Here is a 21,608-nt window from a genome sequence, read left to right as displayed (position 1 = left end):
AATGTGCGACCGGCACCTACGCTAATTAGCGTATCTATTATTGTGATGAATTTGTTTTGGTACGGTTCTACATTGTCAATTTTAGTCATACATTAATTATTATTAGTCTTCCTCGTTATTATGAGTTCATTCCATGAAGATTTATAGTGTTTAAAGAAGAAAGTTTTGACAAATTTTTAATCTAGCTCGTATAAAAGGTCTGAATAAAACAATTTACGTTTTTAAAATAAGTTTATGGTTTATAACTTCGGGGAATTGTGTTTTTTAAAGCACTGTGACTTGAGAAGATGACATGTTTATAAATAAAAATCATGCCTCTCCCTTCGGTTATGTTTCATATATTCACAGTTAAAATGTTATATACTCCTTTATATATTCAGCCAATTTTATGTAGGCCTGATTACAAGATATTTCAAAATATTAGTCTAAATACCCAAAGCTCCCAGAGGACAAAACATACCCTTTTTTCAAGAAAGGTATCTTAAAGAGCTGATGCTGATGCTCAGTCACATTTCGCATGTAAACACCGATATTGACTGTATCATATTAGGGAGCTGATGCTGAACAACCTTGATGCTGATGCTCAGTCACATTTCGCATGTAAACACCGATATTGACTGTATCATATTAAGGAGCTGATGCTGAACAACCTTGATGCTGATGCTCGGTCACATTTCTCATGCAAACACCGATATTGACTGTATCATATTAAGGAGCTGATGCTGAACAACCTTGATGCTGATGCTCGGTCACATTTCTCATGCAAACACCGATATTGACTGTATCATATTAAGGAGCTGATGCTGAACAACCTTGATGCTGATGCTCGGTCACATTTCTCATGCAAACACCGATATTGACTGTATCATATTAAGGAGCTGATGCTGAACAACCTTGATGCTGATGCTCAGTCACATTTCGCATGTAAACACCGATATTGACTGTATCATATTAAGGAGCTGATGCTGAACAACCTTGATGCTGATGCTCGGTCACATTTCTCATGCAAACACCGATATTGACTGTATCATATTAAGGAGCTGATGCTGAACAACCTTGATGCTGATGCTCGGTCACATTTCTCATGCAAACACCGATATTGACTGTATCATATTAAGGAGCTGATGCTGAACAACCTTGATGCTGATGCTCGGTCACCCTTTACATGTAAACACGGATATTGACTGTCTCGTCTTTTACGATGTAAGGTATTAAATTTCTCTCAAACAGATAACCTAAATAAATAGAATCAACAAATTATAGATACAACAATTGTTAAAATAACCAAGCGGATTTTTTTTTTGTTTACTTTATTTTGAGATAAATGCGATGAAAAGCCGGAATTTTTCACAGGTCAGGAGCTCCTCGACGCTGAGATTTGTTGAAGCCCAAAAGTACCAAAATCTAGGATCTAACTGAGGGCGGAAACTCTCAGAAGACGGGAGCTTAGAGTGAATCGTAGTTAGATTAATGTATATTTTTGTGGCTGTTACAATACCAGGAGGGTTAGCAGCGTAAGGTTCAATGTACCTGTCTCATGAAATGCAAGGAAAATTACCTAAATCTTGTGGCGGGTGAGACAAAAGTTTTTGTTTCATACTACAGAAAGCAAACATCGCATTATAATTCGTTTGTACAGAGATACGTTTGTTTAATGTAATTAAAACGAGTTCTTTAATTTTAAAATATATTTTATGCGTTATTAATTTCAACTGTCACCTGCTTATCCACGGTACACACATTGATTTTCACGAGCCTTTTTTATTCATCCTAATTGATTTCTACTTATTATTTATTATATTTATTTAATTTACTCTAAAGTGGTATTCTTCTAATTAAAAACTTTTACATTCATACATGTGTTTTCAAACATACAATAAGTTTTAATTACCTACATAACCTCGTATTCAATCAACATTTTCCAAGATAATCTAATAGTTATGTTAATATTACCAAGATTATCATTACATTCTACTTCATGTATTTTTATTAAACTATCAACTATTTAGGAACTGGAAAGTGAAAAAACTGACAAATTATAATTTTAGTTCATTTAGAAAAGGACTTTGCTACTCCGTTATAGAAAACGGTGGTTGCGATTATCATACCATACATATTGGTATTCAATTTTCATTCTACAAAATTAACAAGTTCAGGGTTGTTAATATCAGATTGTTTTGTATAAATATGATACATTATAGCTGTTAGAACTTCAAAAAGATCTCAATGTTTAAACTATTTGCAGGGAGTCAGCTATACAAAATACATAACTACAATTTCAATAAATTATTTGTTTTCCCAAAAGCAACCTAAGCATTATGTAACTTTTTTTCTTTTTTAACGTCTAGAATTGATTTGAAACCCCTACCTTGAACAAAATTGTACTAAAAGTACTTCCAGTAAGGTACCTTTCTGGTTTCGTGGCTATGAAACATTATAACAATTTCATAACTCTTATTCTAACAAAGCATACGTCTCAACATCAGTGCTTATGCCATAAAGATCCTAAAATAACTTATCCTAGATCACAAGTGTTGGCGAGGTGATTCAATGTGACTCCATGCTTGAGGTGAGATTCAATGTGAGTCCGGACAGTTCAGGACGTCCCCGCTGCTGTTGCCGCTACCTTTGCGAGGACATCTGTATGTGTCTGTCAGCGTTTTCTGGCCTGGATTGGCCCAACAATCTCATCCGCTAACTTATATAATCCGTCTACATTCTGAAACATTGACAGGTTAACTGTGAGGTCGTATAGGCTAAACAAACTTACAACAAACCTATACATATACAAGGTGTTTGAAAAGTCTGGGTACGGCTTAATATTTTACAAACCATAGCAGATAACATCTATAAACTTTGCACAGTGTCATATGGCTATGTAACTATTTTTCCTTGCTATTACCATGACATGTCAACCATGGGGGGACGGCCCACAGAGGAAAACATGGAAATCTTAAATTAAAGCATGGGTCGAGTGATACCTCATTTGAAAGAGCTCACTTAGTAGAGTTGAATGCCGCAAACCGCATCTCAAAAGGTTTATCCAATCAGAAATGGTGGGTTGTTTTAGGTACACATTGTGAAGTACATTATGCGCTACCATTTCTGACTGGATCGTCGTATTCTGATGCGATAGGCGGCGTTTCACTCTACTAACCGATGTGTTTTCACTTACATTGTTTTAATTAGCAAATTATGTCATAACTTTATAACACAATAAATAAAACTAGAATTAATTCGTCGTCTTTATGTTTATGAATTAACATAGTTACACACTAGCAAAGCTGTTTTATTCACTATGTGAAAATACAATCTTAGAACAAATTAATTACTTATTAATAATTCGCAACTAACCTTTTATTTACAATAAATGTTCAAATTTTTCTCCCATTGCAGTTTGCCAGTGAGCTAGCCAGTTGAAGTAGCCATCCATAACATTGCGTAGTATTTCAGGAGGTATTCTGCCGCTTCATGTAATATTCATGTAATATGCTAATTAAAAAAATGTCAGTGAAAACACACTACTACTAAGTGAGCTCTTTCAAATGAGGTATCACTCGACCCATGCTTTAATTTAAGATTTCCATGTTTTCCTCTGTGGGCCGTCCCCCCATGGTTGGCATGTCATGGTAATAGCAAGGAAAAATAGTTTACATAGCCATATGACACTGTGCAAAGTTTATAGATGTTATCTGCTATGGTTTGTAAAATATTAAGCCGTACCCAGACTTTTAAACACCTTGTATATATATATATATATATATATATATATATATATATATATATATATATATATATATACATGTATATATATACATGGAAGATGGAGGATAGGTATTGTTCACAAGATTTGAAGCCTTACAAGAAAAATTGCAAGAAACTTTAGCTCAGGGAGAGAAGGAAAACATGGACAAGAACTACAACATCGTTATGAAGAGTATGATAATAATAATAAATTTGTTTATTTTTATTATTTTTTTGTTTATATTATTTTTATCAAATAATGAATAATTTGTATATTTTAGTTCATTTTGTGTTACCTTTTATTGCAAAGACCACTAAATAGAAGATTATCTAAATAACCATTTTTATAAATCGTCATTTAAGCATTCTGTTTCTCAGCAATCATTATCTCATCTTCTGATGTACAATCACCTAAAGGCTCTGAGTCAAAAACCATCACATTTTTTAAGGTTTTACCAACACATAAATTTTCACCGACATACAGGTGGATTCTACGAAATATTGGTTGCAAAACGAAAAGGTTGAACAGAATTGAGATATCTATAAACGAGGAAAAACGAGATATCTTCTTAAATATACAGATAATATGGAGGGAGAATTCTTCTCAACATTTTAGGAACTTTCTACTCTTTTTTAAAAGCTAAGTAAAGATCTTTATCAAAACAACACTTTTGCAGTTGGGTCGGCCTGTGCCATATTATCACTTACCTCCACGGTTCGTAACTGCTTCACCAGAGGAGCCTCGTACTTTATCCTATCGTAGTCCTCCTGTGTGAACAGGGCACCAGCCGAGATGTTCTCCTCTATCTCTTGTAACTTCTTCGCCCTCTCTTGCTCCGCTTCGTCCAGCTCAATATATCTCTCGACTTCCGTCACTTCGTTCTCGGACTTCTTCTCCGGTAGCGACAGTTCATAATTCTGCAGCTTCTTCATCAGCTTAGACATGCTCTTGGCCTCGGCCTGGGTAAACATTGCGCATACGTTGACATTTCTTGCTAAACTAGATATTTTTTTATAAAAAATACAAATGTAGAATTTATTCATAAAGATACCAAAATAGATACAGAAATATCTGGCAAATATTTGTTTATATGGCAATTATTTCATGTAATTTGTTCAGGTAACTTTGATTAATTATCCACAAAACGTGAGTTTCTAAGTATTTTTTAAAATTATTTTATTAAAAATATTTATACATTTTGAAAATGAATTTCTTGTAATACGATGTAATAATCTATATTGCCATTTTTGCTAATTCTCTTTTTTTAATAATTAAGATGAACTGTTAGTATTTAATTTTGACCAATTATATTCCAACTACCTCTTAGTATTTCTTTTGTTCCTGACTTCTGATTCTAATTCCTGAATGTTTCAAAAGAGATTAAATCAATAACATAATTGCAATAGAACTGTTTAATAAAAGATTAAAACTTAGGATGATTTGATAAAGTGAAATTTTGATACATTTAATTGCAATATTTAAATTCCTAAAAACCTTTATGAAGATTAAATATATGTTGTCTTGGCTTAAATAATCGGAAGTAAAACTATGAATGTTAAGTAATATAAAAATATTAGGGATATATACATTTTCCGTTTTTTTACCAGCTTAATAAATATGGATGATTCAAATTGCTCAAATAATTATTTAGTAGATGGTACCCGCGGCTTTGCATGGAATTTTCAACACATTATGACTAAGTAAGAACGCTTATGATGTAATATGATGGTGTGCTGTGACATTTTACAAACGTAGGTAGGCATACCATACTTTGGGTACATATTATTTTTGAATGGTTAAAAGAATTAGAGTTCATATGAAGTTCTACACGGGTATGAATATTTCTAATTCGAACTGATTATGCCATCTGCATAATTGCCCCGATCAAAGATAATTGTATATCGTTTAACAATGTGATCGTATGGTATATTAATAATAATATTTTATTAATAATATAATAAACGCAGCTCTCGGAAATCTACTACGGTCTAAAAACGTGTAATTTCGGCTCTTTTAACTACTTTCAATGTAAGATATTCAAATTTCCTTAGTTAATTTTGTCTTATTATACCATTGAAGAAAATATACATAACATACGTAGGCGAAGAAACCTAAACTAATAAATATTCTCCCTTATATTTATTCTTGGTATAAGGGAGAAACCCTTTAAATTCCTGCAACAATTCAAAATATTCGTTTATGAGGTTTAGCGTTATAGAACTTTGGTCGTTTTTCGGCCGATAGTCTGTGAAGAATGGATTACTGAGGCACAATATTGTTCATTTGTTCCGTTTTCCTTTAAGCCACTTTTAAAACGCCATGTTGCAATGTCAAAGAAGCCCACCATTTTAGAGTAACTTATGTAAAAACATTTACAGTATTTTTCATTAAGACTGGTTTTATAACAGGTTTATATATTTGAACACCTGACCCTCACCTGCTAACCTGCCTAGACTGGTAACCTGATGAGACAATGAGAGTACCACTTCACTTGCCGCAGATGTCGAAACGATGTAAGGGTTTGTTTTGAGCTTATCCATTGTCGACTTTCTTTCGATCATTTCAAACGAACAAAACTCCGGAGTGCAAGAGTCAAGTTTGAGACAGCGTCAGCTACCAGACGCTGCTATAAAATAAAGGTGAACTGAATCTAATCTTACAGTAATGTAAATATTTCTCACTTGCTGTCGCCGTTCCTCCAAAATCTTGTTAGTCATTTGCGTGATTTTGAAAACTGGATGATTGGCCAGCTCCTCAGGTGCCTCTTCTACCGCCATTTTGCCTTCGAGGATCAGATGTTTCTCCCTCTCTACTTCCCCCACCTGCAACCAAGTAAACAATGATAAATTTGTATTTAAACTTTACATCACATAAAACACACCTCGCATATTAAAATCCTTACGTCGTGGTTGTGTATGATTATATAAGTCTATTATCATATGCATTGAAGCATATACAGAATATCTTCACACACATGTCGTCTTGGTTTCTTGTACTCAAATTATCTGCTGTGGTTGCGGGAAAAATAATAAATGTGCAAAGTCAGACCACTCCTGAAATTTCGAACAATGTTGTTAAAATACCTTAACATTTAAATATGATGAAAACTCGATTGAAACATATAAATAATAAATATTTTACCATTCTTTTACCATTTTAATTTAGCTGCAATATTGATGCACCTGAAATCACCAATTCCTGAGGACGTTCTTTAATATGCTCCCCAGAATAGAATAGGGATTCTTTGTACACTCAGGCAAGTAGGTTTGAAAACCTCTCATTGCACTTAGCCCTAACATAACCATAGAACTACTTCTACTACTATAGACTACTGGTACTATACACGTACCATATATACTATATATATATATATATATATATATATATATATATATATATATATATATATATATATATATACTAACTATAGACTAACTACCATAGTGATAGGATGGGTAATGTTGGAAGCAGGAGCTGGCTCTTTTCGAGATCCCTCATTTAATATCCCACGAGCAAATATAGCGGGTTCTTTGTCTCCATCATGTAAAATTTCAAAAAAGATAAAACTAGCTCTGTGCCAGTCCAACTTCATACTTCCTTATTTTAGGCTTAACGGAACGTTTAATACTAAGGGTGCCCCACCCACTCCAACAGTCATCCTACGCTGTAAAAACCCTACGTGTGAACTCTATTATCCCCATATCTCGATATGTGATTGCCCAGATATGACACTTTTTTCTGGGTTAAACTTAAAATAAAACTTCGCCAGAAGTGAGCCCCTGGGAATAGAGTAGGTTTGGGTTGTTAATTCATGTTTGAAAGCACAATGATTGCCAAAATTCGTAACAATACGTGAAAATTGAGTTTTAACTTTTACAATATAATTTTTCTTTCTGTATAACTGAAATAAAACTTTTTATAATAAATATGACAATTTTTTAATATGAATGGACATGGGAAATTAATTATACATTATAGCCATAGCAATGATTAACCTAAGTATCCAAGATATAAATAAAAAATTGTGGAAGTAAATTCTGCGCACTGAGACAACAATATTCCGAAAACTTTTGGTGGCCTTTAATAAAACAGTTGTTGGAGCGAGCCGCCTGTCTATTGCTGGAGTATAACTTAAGCCTTCTTCTCGATCTTCTTGAGCTGGAGCCCAGTAAATTGTGGTGTCCCCCCGGGATCGATTCTGAGGCCAATACTCTACAGTTTTTAAATAAATAATTTGTCAGTGGTTAACAATCATCTGGTTATGTTCGCTGAGGATACTGCTGTCAGCTTTTCTAGCATCACTGCTAAAGAACAGTCAGGTTGTTTTAACGCAAATCAATCAGTCCAGGGAGGATAAAATAGACCCAGGCATGGTCACTACACAGGATACAAGTAATTTCACATTTGTTGGTATGACGTGTTTATGCTCTGGAATTTTTGTGATCTTGAATGCACCATTTTCAGTCTGGGTTGATAACGTCTGGGTTCATTTTCTTTTGCCTGAACTCCAATACAATTTTGGATATATTTAAAACTCTCTTCTTTTCCTTTATTTTCTTTCTTTTTAGTAGCAGTGCATTGTCGCACTTTCAAACTTTTTATGTACTAGTTGTCTTCTCACCTGACGAAGAGGATAGATTTAAATCCTCGAAACGTTGTGTTACATATTTTATGGAATACAGCGATGGCAAATCTCCAAAATAATATATCCTTTCAAACATTCCGCCATCAAAAACAAACTGTATATAGAGAACAAAATGGCGTGATAACATATCAATGCACTTGGTGAAAAATGTTCTACAAATTGGAAAAGTTCTTTCAATAAGTTTCATTTGACATGAGACTGATCAGCGATTGTTACAGTATTGAATCAGTAAGGTATGCATGTCAAGGCTAAGTCTCTGTTCTGTTGCAGACATAAACCAAAAAGAAATATCTCGACCAGCGTCTCGCCCGCCGTGACTCCCTGTACTAGACAAACCATCGATTGCGACTATGTCTGCCATCTAAATTCGTCATCCGACTTGCTGTTTTACTTGACAAATCACTCTTTGTATCCAATAAAAATACAAATTGTGAAGTTTTAGAGTGAATTCATTTCAGATATTGAAATTCAGTTTCCATTTAAGCTGCCTCCGTACTTTGTGAAATTGTTTAGGGATTTATAAAAAATAAAATAGGTTCTTATAATAAGTTTTATCCCCTCGTGCATTGACACTATGTTAATCCGGCTTAATTACAACCGATTGATCGACACAAGTAAATAAATAAAAACTAGAAATAAAAAGATTTCAGATGTTCATATCACAACTTATTACATACACGAATAAAATTTGAGCTGACAAGATGTCAAAAATGGCAGTAAAAATGTTTAGTAATATTATTAAATGAAAAATGTAAAAAATACAAATACAAATGTTACCTTGCATTATCAACTTCCGTTTGTCTAATTTTTACACATGTTTTATTATTACTAGCAAACACAGTAAGTTTGACATTTTTGATAAGTTTTCAAATTTTACAGTAACATAATTTTCAACGCTATAGCCTATTACGTTTGTATTTATTAAGTTTTAAGCCTATGTATAAAAGCAAACCACTTAAAGTGCAGCTGCAGCCATAAAATGTTTAATTACGAGTATAACTAATTTTTTAGTTTACCTGTTGTTTTCATTTTTAATCTTCCTTCTGTAAAATATCATCAATGATTTAAGATACGAATGGACATCTTTAAAAGACCCTATTTACCATGTGACTTAAATGGTGTCCCTTTCTTATTTTAAATAGGACTTACTTTAAGTTTCGTTAAATATTTCAGGTATATATCTCATTTCATTTTCAATATAAATGTAACTCAGAATGCGGACAGACGGACAATCAGACAAAACCAAATTTTCCAGACCCCTTAGTGACGCTCATACAATACATAGACACAATACATACCATCATTAAACACGATTTTCCTGCGTAAAATTAAGTTAAATACAAATTTTGTAAAGTTCGTAGATTAATTCAATCCCAGAATGCCTTGCTGGAAACAGACAGACAGCAACAGAATTTTTTCAACCCACTGAGTATTAGCAAAATACACATTTCAAGTGTGAAGCTCAATCAATTCTTGAGATACCCCTCCCATAGCATCATTGTCTTATTCAAAGGATTACTAATAGAATATAAAATAACTACCAAGGCAATTATCAGAGATTTTGGAGTTCTACTCCGCAATGGTTTAACAGCTACTGAGTATGTAAATAATTTTTGTCCCTGAGCCTTGAGAATATAAGGCCTGATGTCATGGGGATATCATCATCTAAGTGATACAATGTCTCCAGAGGGTTCACTTCTGGCTGATTTATACCTTCCAGTTGAACCCATAACTTAGGCATAACAAAAACCGATGTGTTTCTTAAATCTGGGCAACTTTATAAATGTCCAGAAGCGGCACTTCACTAACTGCAAATATTGAGATTCTGAGGCACAATGGTAATTCGATAGGTCTAGTCTACTCCGGGAGATGACTGTTGGAGTTGGTAGGGTTTGTTCCCTAGACATAAGGGTGTACCACCCAAAGGTAGGTGTAGGTGAATAGGAGTAGGTGAAAGTTTCTTGTCCTATGAGAACAAAAAAAGTGATCCAATATATCTAAGGGTAATTCACTGCTCCACAGTCGTTCTTTCTCTTAGTATTCTTCCGTCGTCTGGTCCCTCCATCACACTTATCTTGGGCATTAACTTCATCAAGTCGAGGACAATTTGTGAGAATTTTTGTTCGTAGTAAGAGATACAACTTTTATGAAGTTCCGGATTCTAAATTGGAACATATAAGTGTAATGTCGTGATTCGACATTACGGTGGTGGTCGGATCATAGCCTAGAGGTAACCAGGCTGGTAAATTAAAACACATGTTTGAAAGTTAACGCACTGGCCGAACCGACCGCATCTTTTCATGGTCTGGGGAGGACTGGGGCAATACAAAGGTAGCAGGGGCTGAGGCGTGGGATTGGACACGAGCATCAGGTGAGGTGGTATGATGCCAGCGACCAACCAGAGCCATTTATTAGAATCAGCTCACCCTCTACGTCATACAACTTGCAAAAACATATTGCCACACGTGAAAACAAACCTAAAACTAAATTATTGTACTGGACATACAGGGTACAACTGTCTTGTTACAACCACATAATATTATTTATTTAATTAATATACTATAACTCTTCCCCCCTAAAAGTTGAAAGATAATACAACATGAATACAAGTAATAAAAAGAAATATGATAAGTCATGAAACACAATTTACACACAAGTAGAAATGAATACGGATAATGAAATCAAGTACATAACGTAACAATAGCACACCTAATAAAAATATCAAAAACATGGATTAATTATTGTATCCTCAATAAAACCCCATTTCAATCAATTAATCAAGATAAGAATACATATAAATCAGAATAGATATACACTCACATAAATATCATAAAAATCATTTTTGAATAATTATAAGTTTAGTTTGCTTACGGGTTTTCTCTGCCTAGCCAGATAGCGGCGTATGACAGGTGTGGTTTGTTGTGTACCGATCAGCTGGTAGTACCTCAGCTGGAGACAAGGTCAGGCGGTGCGGGGGTGACAAGGTTACACACCGACTCGATGGAGGGGTGCCAGCTTTTTCAGAACTACTACCTGGTCTGGGCGAAAATAACGCAGGGGGGTGACATAGACTGTCGACTACCTGCTTCAAGATGATTCTTACTAGTCACTGTACTTGGCAAAATATATATATATCTCTAGGATTTAATTCATTGTCATTTAAATCTAACTGTGTCTGCATTCCTAGCAATTGATTGATATGACGTTTCCAGATAATACCATTATCTAGTATGACTAAATAAGATACAGGACTTAGTTTTTTATGAATTCTACCTTCCGTCCATTTACCCTTACTTCTAAAATCTCTGATTAGTACTGGCTGTCCTACCAATAATTCACGAGTTTTGCTTCCACCAAAAATTTACAATTTGTTTTTCTTGGTTACGGTGTACAATTTCAAGTAAATTAGGTTTGATTAAATCTAGTCTTGTTCGTAAATTACGATTAAACATAAGTTTTGCTGGTGACTCATTGGTTGTACTATGTACACAATTTCTGTAAGCTAGTAAAAATTTACATAAAGCTAATTCAGAATTGTCGTTGCTAAGTAAAAGCACATTTCAATCTTTTCTTTACTGTCTTAACTGAATTTTCCGCTTGACCATTACTGGACTGGGTGGTAAGGTGGTGTGAAAGTATGCCGAATTCCATTTGACTTCAGAAATTGGCTAAATTCAAATGAAATGAAAGGTGGGCCATTATCTGATACAATATGTTGAGGTAAAACCGTACCTCGCAAACAATAGGTCTCAACTTGTTTTATTGTTTGTTTAGCGGAAGTAGAAGTGACTTCCTCGACTTCGAGCCATTTACTGTGTGCATCAATTATTACTAAATATAATTTAGAATTGAATGGACCAAGAAAATCCAAATGGATCCGTTGCCATGGATGTTCGGGATACTCCCACACATGCAATACACTTTTTGAAGGAATTTTGCCTTTCACTTTGACATGGTTTACAACTGCTTGCTAGACACTCAATATCCTTATCTATTCCTGGCCAATACATATAACCACGAGCTATGGACTTGATCTTTACAATACCAAGATGACCTGTGTGCAATTCATTCAACATTTGTTTTCTTAACACTTTTCGGTACTATAACTCTATGACCATACATCAATATTTCTTGTTCTATAGTTAACTCATTTTGTCTTTGCGCATAAGCACTAAGTTCACTAATTACCTTCTCTGGCCAAACCATGACAAAACATAATTTAAAAACCTTACTTAATTCAGGATCTAAACGGGTTTCTCGCTTAACATCTTTAAAGTTAAGGGGGTATTTCACTTTCCTCAATATATTGTAAATAAGTACCTATGTAGCTTACTTGATCTGATTCCTCTAGGTTTTGTCTTAAGTCATTTACATTTAAAGGTAACCTTGACAAACCGTCCGCATGTCCGTTAGCTTTGGAACGGATGTATTCAATATCAAAGTCATAAGCAGATAAAAACAAGGCATAGCGTTGTAGCCTACTAGCTGGTACGCTGGTAATCCCTTCTTGGGACCAAACACTGATATCAAAGGCTTATGATCTGTGACGAGAGTAAACCCTTCTGCAAAACAAGTATTGGTTGAACTTCTTAATTCCAAAAACACTATTGCGAGTGCTTCCTTATCAATGACAGAATACTTGAGCTCTGCTGAGTTTAACGACTTTGATGCAAAACAAATAGGTTTTTCACTGTTATCACTTTGGATTTGAGTTAGGACACAGCCAACCCATATGAACTACTGTCTGTGTACAACTTTAAAGGTAAATCAGGATTGTAATGAGCTAATATAGGAGCTGAAATTAATTTTTTTGCTTAATTACATCAAAAGATTTTTTACAGGCTGCGTTCCATGCAAAGGGTGTGTCTTTCCTTAGTAACTGATACATTGGAGTTGCCAGGGTTTGCCAGGTTAGGCACAAACTTGGAGTAATAGCTAACTAATCCTAAAAATCCCTTGAGCTGAGTGACATTAGTAGGCACAGGTGCCTTTGAGACTGCTTCAACTTTAGCTGGAGAGGTGCTAAGACCTTCCTTGCTCAACACATGACCAAGATATTCAATGGATGGACAAAAAAATTGACATTTATCTTTGCTCACTGTCAAACCATTTTCACTTAACCTTTGACAAACAGCTTTTAAACCTGGCTAAGTGTTCAGCTTGATTTTTACCAGTTATCAGAATGTCATCCAAAAAAAACATGATATTCCCCTTCAATACCTGCCAATAGCTGTTCCATGATACGTTGAAAAATACCAGGTGCAGAAGATATTCCATACGGAATACGATTGTAAAACAAACAAACCTCGGTGTGTACTGATGGTACATAAACCTCTTAGAACTGTCATCCAGTCGGACTTGTTGATAAGCATTAGATAAATCTAATTTAGAAAAGGTTACTCCTTTCTGTTAAAGAGGTGAACAACTCTTCTATTCTAGGTACTGGATATCTGTCTATTTCCAAGTATTGGTTAAGATATACCTTAAAATCACCACATATGCGTAACTGTCCATTTTTCTTTAAGATAGGGACAATAGGTGTACCCCATTCACTACTGTCTACAGGTGTCAAAATTTCATTCTCAACTAGCCTATCTAGTTCCTTGTCCACTTTACATTTTAGTGAAAACGGCATTGGTCTTGGTTTAAAATACTTTGGTTTTAACCTCTGGTTTAAGATTAAAGCTTAACTGGGTCTCCTGTATAACAACCTAAGCTTTCAGTAAACACATTTGGAATTCTTGATACAAACTCATGACAATATCATTGTCGGAACTGGGCCTATCGATAGGTGGTTTGTTTACATGTACATTGTTTTCCCTCTATACTGTCCTACTAGACTGTTTACATTAAGAGGTATGGTTACTGATACTTGTAAATCCCTGATCCAATCTCTCCCATAAGCGGGTTTGCACCTTTTGCAATTACATAGAGTTCTAGAGCTTTATTAACATTGTTGTACTCAACATTTACTAATAACTTACCAAGGGTTGAATTTGCTCACTCGTGTAGGAACTTAAAATTAGACTGGTTACTCTTTAGCGGAATGTGATTAAGATTAGCCTTATAAAAATTCTCAGAGACAACACTGACACAAGCTCCGCTATCAACCTCGAAAAACTACTAACCTATGTTCCAATTTGAGGTTAACCTTGATCGGATCAACTCTCACATGATTTAATCTTCCTAGGCTTACAAACTCGTTAGGCCTATCTTGTATAGAAAACAAGTTACTTAAATCATAAACTTCATCATTTACATTAGGCCTACATTGTGCATAGTTTACATTTGCAGTAATTTGACTAGGGTTAGGTGTACTTCTTGATACATAATGTTGCTTATATTGAAAATTCTGCTTTTTGCCTTTGCCTTTGTGCTGGGGAAACTTCTTATTACTATTAAAATTTGAAGTGGTTGATTTACCTGAATTTAGGCCTAATTTTGATTTACACACTTTCTCCAGATGACCCATCTTACTACAAAAATTACATTTGTAATTTCTATACCTGCACACATTTGTGACGTGGCCACCTTTTGCCACAACACCAACACATTTTAACACTTGACACATTCTCCTCCCTCCTAGGCTGGAAACGTTTCCTCTGATGTTGATGTTGATGTTGATGTGGAGATGGTCTGAACTGCTGCATCTTCATCCCTGCCGCCATGTTGCTTGGTATAAGCCATGGACGTCGTCTGCCGCTCCGCCGCCTCCAGGGACAGGGCCAGCTGCATCGCTTTGTCGAAGGTTAAGTCTACTTCTCCAATCAGGCGTTCTTGATAGTATCACTCCGCAGACCCGCTTACCAGGCGATCTCGCAAATAGTCCGGCAACTTGTCTTGAAATTCACAGTATGTTGATAGTTTTTTTTTTAGTTGCACAACGTATTCACCAACTGTTTCATGTTCATGTTGGTTGCGTAAACTAAATTTGTACCGTTCCGCAATGAACAACGGTTTAGGACTGACATGATCTTGTAGAATTTGCACAATGTCCTTGAATGTCTTAGAAACTAGGCTTGTTCGGCGTACACAAATCCTTTAACAAATTATACGTTTTAACACCTATGACTGTTAACAAAGTACTCACTTTCTTTTCAGCTTTAATGTCATTGCAATCTATGAAAAGTTCGAACCTTTCGACATAAGATGACCAAGATTCCTCCGCACTGTCATAGGGTCCCAACGAGCCTATTATTCCGGTCGCCATGTTGAACTCAGGATCTTCGTTAAATAAACTGTCTATGAAAAGAGGCGCGATTTCACTAACACAATCCGACATTAATGTTTGCACTGAAATTGATGCGAATCAATTGTTGTGTGTACCTTCCTACACCGCACTTGTGTACCTTACTACACTGAAGCGTCCGTGCACCTGTTTACACCGACATCTTTGCACTCCCGAATGATCAATGTCTTCTTGATGCGCGTTTCTTTAAAACTGCCTCCGTCGCCAGTTTGTAATGTCGTGATTCGACATTACGGTGGTGGTCGGATCATAGCCTAGAGGTAACCAGGCTGGTAAATTAAACACATGTTTGAAAGTTAACGCACTGGCCGAACCGACCGCATCTTTTCATGGTCTGGGGAGGACTGGGGCAATACAAAGGTAGCAGGGGCTGAGGCGTGGGATTGGACACGAGCATCAGGTGAGGTGGTATGATGCCAGCCGACCAACCAGAGCCATTTATTAGAATCAGCTCACCCTCTACGTCATACAATTTGCAAAACATATTGCCACACGTGAAACAACCTAAAACTAAATTATTGTACTGACATACAGGGTACCAACTGTCTTGTTACACCACATAATATTATTTATTTAATTAATATACTATAATAAGAAGCTCTAAATCTGAACTCTGAAATATGTAATTGTGTATATCGATAAACAGGACAAACCCAACTGTGGTATTGTAAATGTATTGGGCCAGAAATTGATTTAAATAGCCAGAATACATACTTTTTGGCCATAGGCAATAAATATTTTTTTCCTCGTACCAACTAGGCAAACTCAACTATGGCGCTTAAAATATATTAAATCGGAATTAAATCATAAGGGCCGGAAGTAGCCACTTTTTGTCTGACCTAGGTTTCCGAGACCTATATATGTACATATTATTTTTATCAGAACAAAAATTTATTTTTGGGCAGACCCAACTCTAGCGTTAGAAATATAATTAATTGAAACCAAAAATGTACCTACTACTACTAAACCTAATAAAAGAGTCGGTTCCAAATATACTTAACCTATGATCATTGACCATGATATATATATACATATATATATATATATATATATATATATATATATATATATATATAATCTTAACCATGAAGATTCCCTGTACCTTACGTATACTGATAATTATACGCCTACTTATGTTTGAAACACATAATAGGGCTTCGTTATATTACGTCATGAGTGCTTTCAGAAACACAGAAACGGATCATTTATTTTTAAATTTTCACGCGAAACCGTGAAAAACTGTTGGTTTATAAATAATAATACGTAAACTCTGTAACAAATAATCCCCATTAAAATTATTGAAATTATAGCAAATCTATTTACCAAAATTACACTTACTTCACTCAGTATTGAAACACATTGCTCAAAATTATTAAGCAATGGAATAATCAAATTTATAATAACGGTATGAAAAAGGTTATGATAATATGTAAACACCAATTATTTATTATACAATTTTAACGAATTAATTATTTATGAATACTAAATGGTGTACCTTATTATATGTCTACTTAAGTTTGAAAAATATCATATTATGGCTTCATCATATTACGTCCTAAGTTCTTTCACTTAGAATTATATGGACCTTTATTAAGAAATTAGGGTGAGAAATCGTGAGTAACCGTTAGTTAAGAAATAATAACACTCAAATTCTGAATCAAATAATCTAATGTACAATTTTTAACATTTAAAACAAACGTACTTAAAATATTAAAAACATTCATTACATGTCCAATACATATATGTACTCCCTAGAATAATGAAATTTTATAATAACGATATGAAAAAGTTATGATAGTAAAAAACTGTTTAAAACGAATAATTCACTATAATATTCCCTCGCTAACATTAGAATTGAAATTTTTCAGTTTAATCAACAAAAAATAACATACTTTTGCTACGTAATATGAGTATGATAAGTAATATGAGACCAGTCATTACATTTCTAGATCTGCTATCTGATCTCATCTTCAGGTGAATAACTAACACAAAACTACAAAGTAGTTTAATATTAATAAATGATACCAGATTGTTGTGACACGCGAAAGTTAGGAATCACAGCAATCTCCATTTACGCAATCTCTAAAATATGCATTTAATAAAAACAAAACACTAATTGTTGAAACCAAACTAAACAATATAGGTCACAATAGATATATTTTCCTAATACCTATAATTATTTGGAGAGAAGAACACCACAAGTAAATACAAATCCATCTCAAAATCAACTTCACAACAACTTCTATAAAGACTGAGAAATTCGTCAACACAATCCCACAATGGCCTTTGCACGTCTCTGAGAGGCTGGCAACACAGTGATCGTCAAGAGATTGACGACGCAGAAGTAATTAATCAGCTCTTGAAACAACCACACCAAAGGACACTGTGCAAAACTTGCCTAGTAACGCACTCACAAAGTTAACTCCACAAAAAGTAAGACTACTCTACTTCACATTGATATATAGGGTAAGTGCGGGAGAGATGGACCAGTCACATAATTTAAAAACTAGCTGCTAGAGATCATTACTAGTAGAGTGCAAGTATGACGTAATGTGTCATTTACTCTCGCATTTTCAGTGAGATTGATCCGCTTATTTAGAATTTATTTGAAGAAATAGATTTCAGGTGAGTAAAAATAGCCTTGTGGTCCACACTTCAGTCTTCGGAGCTATTAATGAAATAAAATGGTACATCACATTCAAGAGCTCCAAGCTTGTGGGTTTTCTCCTGCACAAGATCTGTGTATATTTAATGGCCTTCAAACTGGCTGAACAGTTGAATATCAAGCACAACTTTAATCCCATTAGACAAAAAGCTGGATATGGCTCTCTAAATCATTTAAGGAGCGAAGCCCTCAAAAGGTTGTTAAAAAATTGGAAGTATTGTCAAAAATAGGGCCATTGAGATAAAAGAGCAGTAGTTAAGCAATATTTTCAACTGCTGGAAGATTTTTTGAAAAAGAATAACCTCATAAAGAACTTTGTAACATTTATAATACAGATGAAACTGGCCTGCAGCTCAGTAACATACTTGCTATTAAGGGGTCTAAAAATTTCAATACAATACAACATATCCATCCTTCAAATATTTCCTCCATCCATTCATTCCAAATTTCAATGCAATACAACATATCCATACAATATAATATCTAGCGATAAAGGAGAGACAGTGACAGTAGTTATATGTTTCAGTGGGGAGAAACATGTGTAGTTTACTTACCTACTTACTGTATTTTAAGGGTAAAAAAGAAGGCTGAGTATGTTGGTAGTATGCCACCGGGTTCGGCCATAGTCATGAACGAAAATTCCCTGTACATCAACTCAGATATATTTCTAGACTGGCTGAAAACCTACTTTATTCCTAGAAAGCCTCCAGTAAAGTAATACTTATCCTTGATGGTCACCCATCCCATCGCAGCTGTGTTGAAATGCTTGAGTATGCTGAGAATAATTCCGTGATACCTTTAAGCCTTCCAAGCCAACATCTCACTAACTTGAACCTCTTGATAGGAGTTATTTCAAGTCCTTCAAGTCACACTATTACTTTTCATGAAATAATTTTATGACAAACAATCCATCACGACAGATAACCCGCCTTCAGTTTGGTAAACTTTTGTCAGAGGCCTGGTCTAAATCAGCAACAGTTAAAAAGGCGACATATGGATTTAAAAAGTGTGGAATAGTACCTCTATACATGGCGACAGTACCTTATTATTGCCTTTTTATGGCAAAATGGACAGCAAAGCAACTCAGATTAATCACAGACAAATTTTTTGAATGCAATTGCTTCAGAAAGTGACGTAGTAGTTCATGAAGATATTCACACCCTAGCAGAAGCTTATACCCACGCCGTGAGTCAAACTTCCACAACATCAATCCTCAAAACACAGACAGCGACAATGTAGCACTTCCTGGAACAAGCACTCAACAAAGTGATAAGAATCTTATCTCAAGAGAAACAAAATATCTTTACAAAATATTATTAATACGTGCTCTGGTAATATTGAACGGCTCAAAATCGCCGATAAACTAAAGAAGAAGTTAAAAATAAAGAATGAAAAAAAGGAAACGATAAATTAAGAAAGCACTGTTTCTACAGTGGCTATCCAAAAGAAAGTGGTTTACGATGACAGCAGTAATGAAAGTCAGTTGGATGAAAACCTGTGTATTTTATGTCTGGAAGACTATGAAACTATGAAACTACGAACAGCAATGGAGATTGGATGAAGTGTGTAAAATATTCAAGGTGGTCTCATAAGAACTGTACTAAATATGGAGGTCTTTGTGATTTTATGGGCAGATTAAATTTTTAAGTATGCTACTATTTTTTATCATTTTACTAAATGCATACTTATGGCCAAATTTCTTTGACTACTTAGGTTTGCTTATGTACATTAAATATATGCCTAAACATTACTACTGTGTTTTTATTGTTGGCCCATCTCTCCCGATCAGGTCCATCTAACCCAGGGTATAAGGGTGAGATGGACCAGTTAAAAAAAATAACTTTAACAAATTTAAGATAGTATTTAAAGATTTTTAGTTTATATTTTATCGTGTATTATTAAATTGGTTTTAACGAGGACTTTTTTAAACTAACCAAGAAATTGATTAAACCAAAATCAACAATTTTATTGGTTTTCAAAAAGGAGGGCCTTGTCTTCTGGACTTACCCTATATATTTCTGATAAAATTAAATTGTTAAAAATCAAAGAATATAATAGTCCATTGTCTCAAGAATGTATAGGTTGTGCGTGCGTGTCATTTTAATATGCAATTTAGCTACGGTGCAGAACTCTCAACCTGTAGATATTTCAAATTACTAAACAAAATATTAATCCAGAATAAACACTAACGTTAATAAGAGACCAATTAACTATAGTAACACGGCTTATTGGACCGTTAATATTTATGTTTGCATGTTAAAATTTATTTCATTATTATAGTACCGTTAAATCTTTAACCTTAACAGGACATTATCGTATCCAGCCTGGAAGTTATTCGAGATAGATTATGGAAGGTTACGCTATATTGGAGGTTATTTCCTGAACAAAATTGATTTATCTGATTGATATCTTTCCAATCTAAATATCTTTCAGCCACGGTCGGAAGAAGATAGACTTCATTTATGGCCACCATCTTAGAAAATTAAATTTAAAAAAATGGTGTTTAGAAATGAGATTAAGTGTTTTGTAAGCTTATTTGTACAATACTTCTAGTATGGTGATTCTTTAACAGATTGCATGGTAACATAGCACTTTCAAACTCTATATGAATCTCTATCCTTTAAGATCTTATACAATTTCTTTATTGCAATAGTTATTAAACACTTTATTTGTGCTCTATATTAAGTCATATCAATTGTGTATGAATTTAAATCATAATTACTATTACACATAATTTAAATCAATAGTTTATATTGTGAAAAATCCTAAACACAGTTGTATTAATTGAATTTCTCCCCCATGTTGAATTTGATAGTTTTCAGGGCAGATTAATTACAACCATTCTTCAAGTAATTGCAATCTTAGACCTTAAATCTTAAAATTCATCTGTGATGTTATCATACAGTTTTTAACCATGTACGTGCTCCATTTAAAAATCTCATAATTTGTTGATCTTAACTTTTTCTAATAGTTATATACACTAAATAATGTAAACTTCAATAGTTAGAATATTTTAACTCTCCTTTTAAAGTGATAACAACGTTATTACTCGAAAAATATGAATAATAGTATTTCACTAATCAAGTCATATGAATATCCAGCTATACCGTTTTCAACTACAATCGCTTAAATCTATTTTCAAGCTATTTATATTATTTATGTTAAGAAAACACGATTATCGTTCCTCCTCAAATATAATGAATGTGAAAAATCTTAATTTTTAGGTTTTGACCACCCACGCCCAACAAATCTAAATTTCTGGGAGATTGTAGTGGCGTTTCTTTTGTTTGCTTAATCAGAAGCA

The 21,608-nt window shown here is 34.3% G+C and overlaps 1 protein-coding gene across 1 annotated transcript in view; it reads right to left on the bottom strand.

Moving 5' to 3' along the window:
- Positions 1-2,653: 2,653 nt before the first annotated feature.
- Positions 2,654-21,608, bottom strand: part of LOC124365426 — a 38,849-nt gene continuing 19,894 nt past the window's right edge. The window contains exons 3-5 of the mRNA XM_046821406.1: positions 6,427-6,567; positions 4,453-4,704; positions 2,654-2,719 (exon numbers count right to left, since the gene is read on the bottom strand). Coding sequence (XP_046677362.1) covers positions 2,654-2,719; positions 4,453-4,704; positions 6,427-6,567 — 459 coding nt within the window. The remainder of the gene's footprint in view (positions 2,720-4,452; positions 4,705-6,426; positions 6,568-21,608) is intronic.

This window comes from Homalodisca vitripennis, chromosome 6, assembly GCF_021130785.1.
Source record: "Homalodisca vitripennis isolate AUS2020 chromosome 6, UT_GWSS_2.1, whole genome shotgun sequence".
Taxonomy (NCBI): Eukaryota; Metazoa; Arthropoda; class Insecta; order Hemiptera; family Cicadellidae; genus Homalodisca; species Homalodisca vitripennis.
This window is presented reverse-complemented; position numbering and strand designations above follow the sequence as displayed.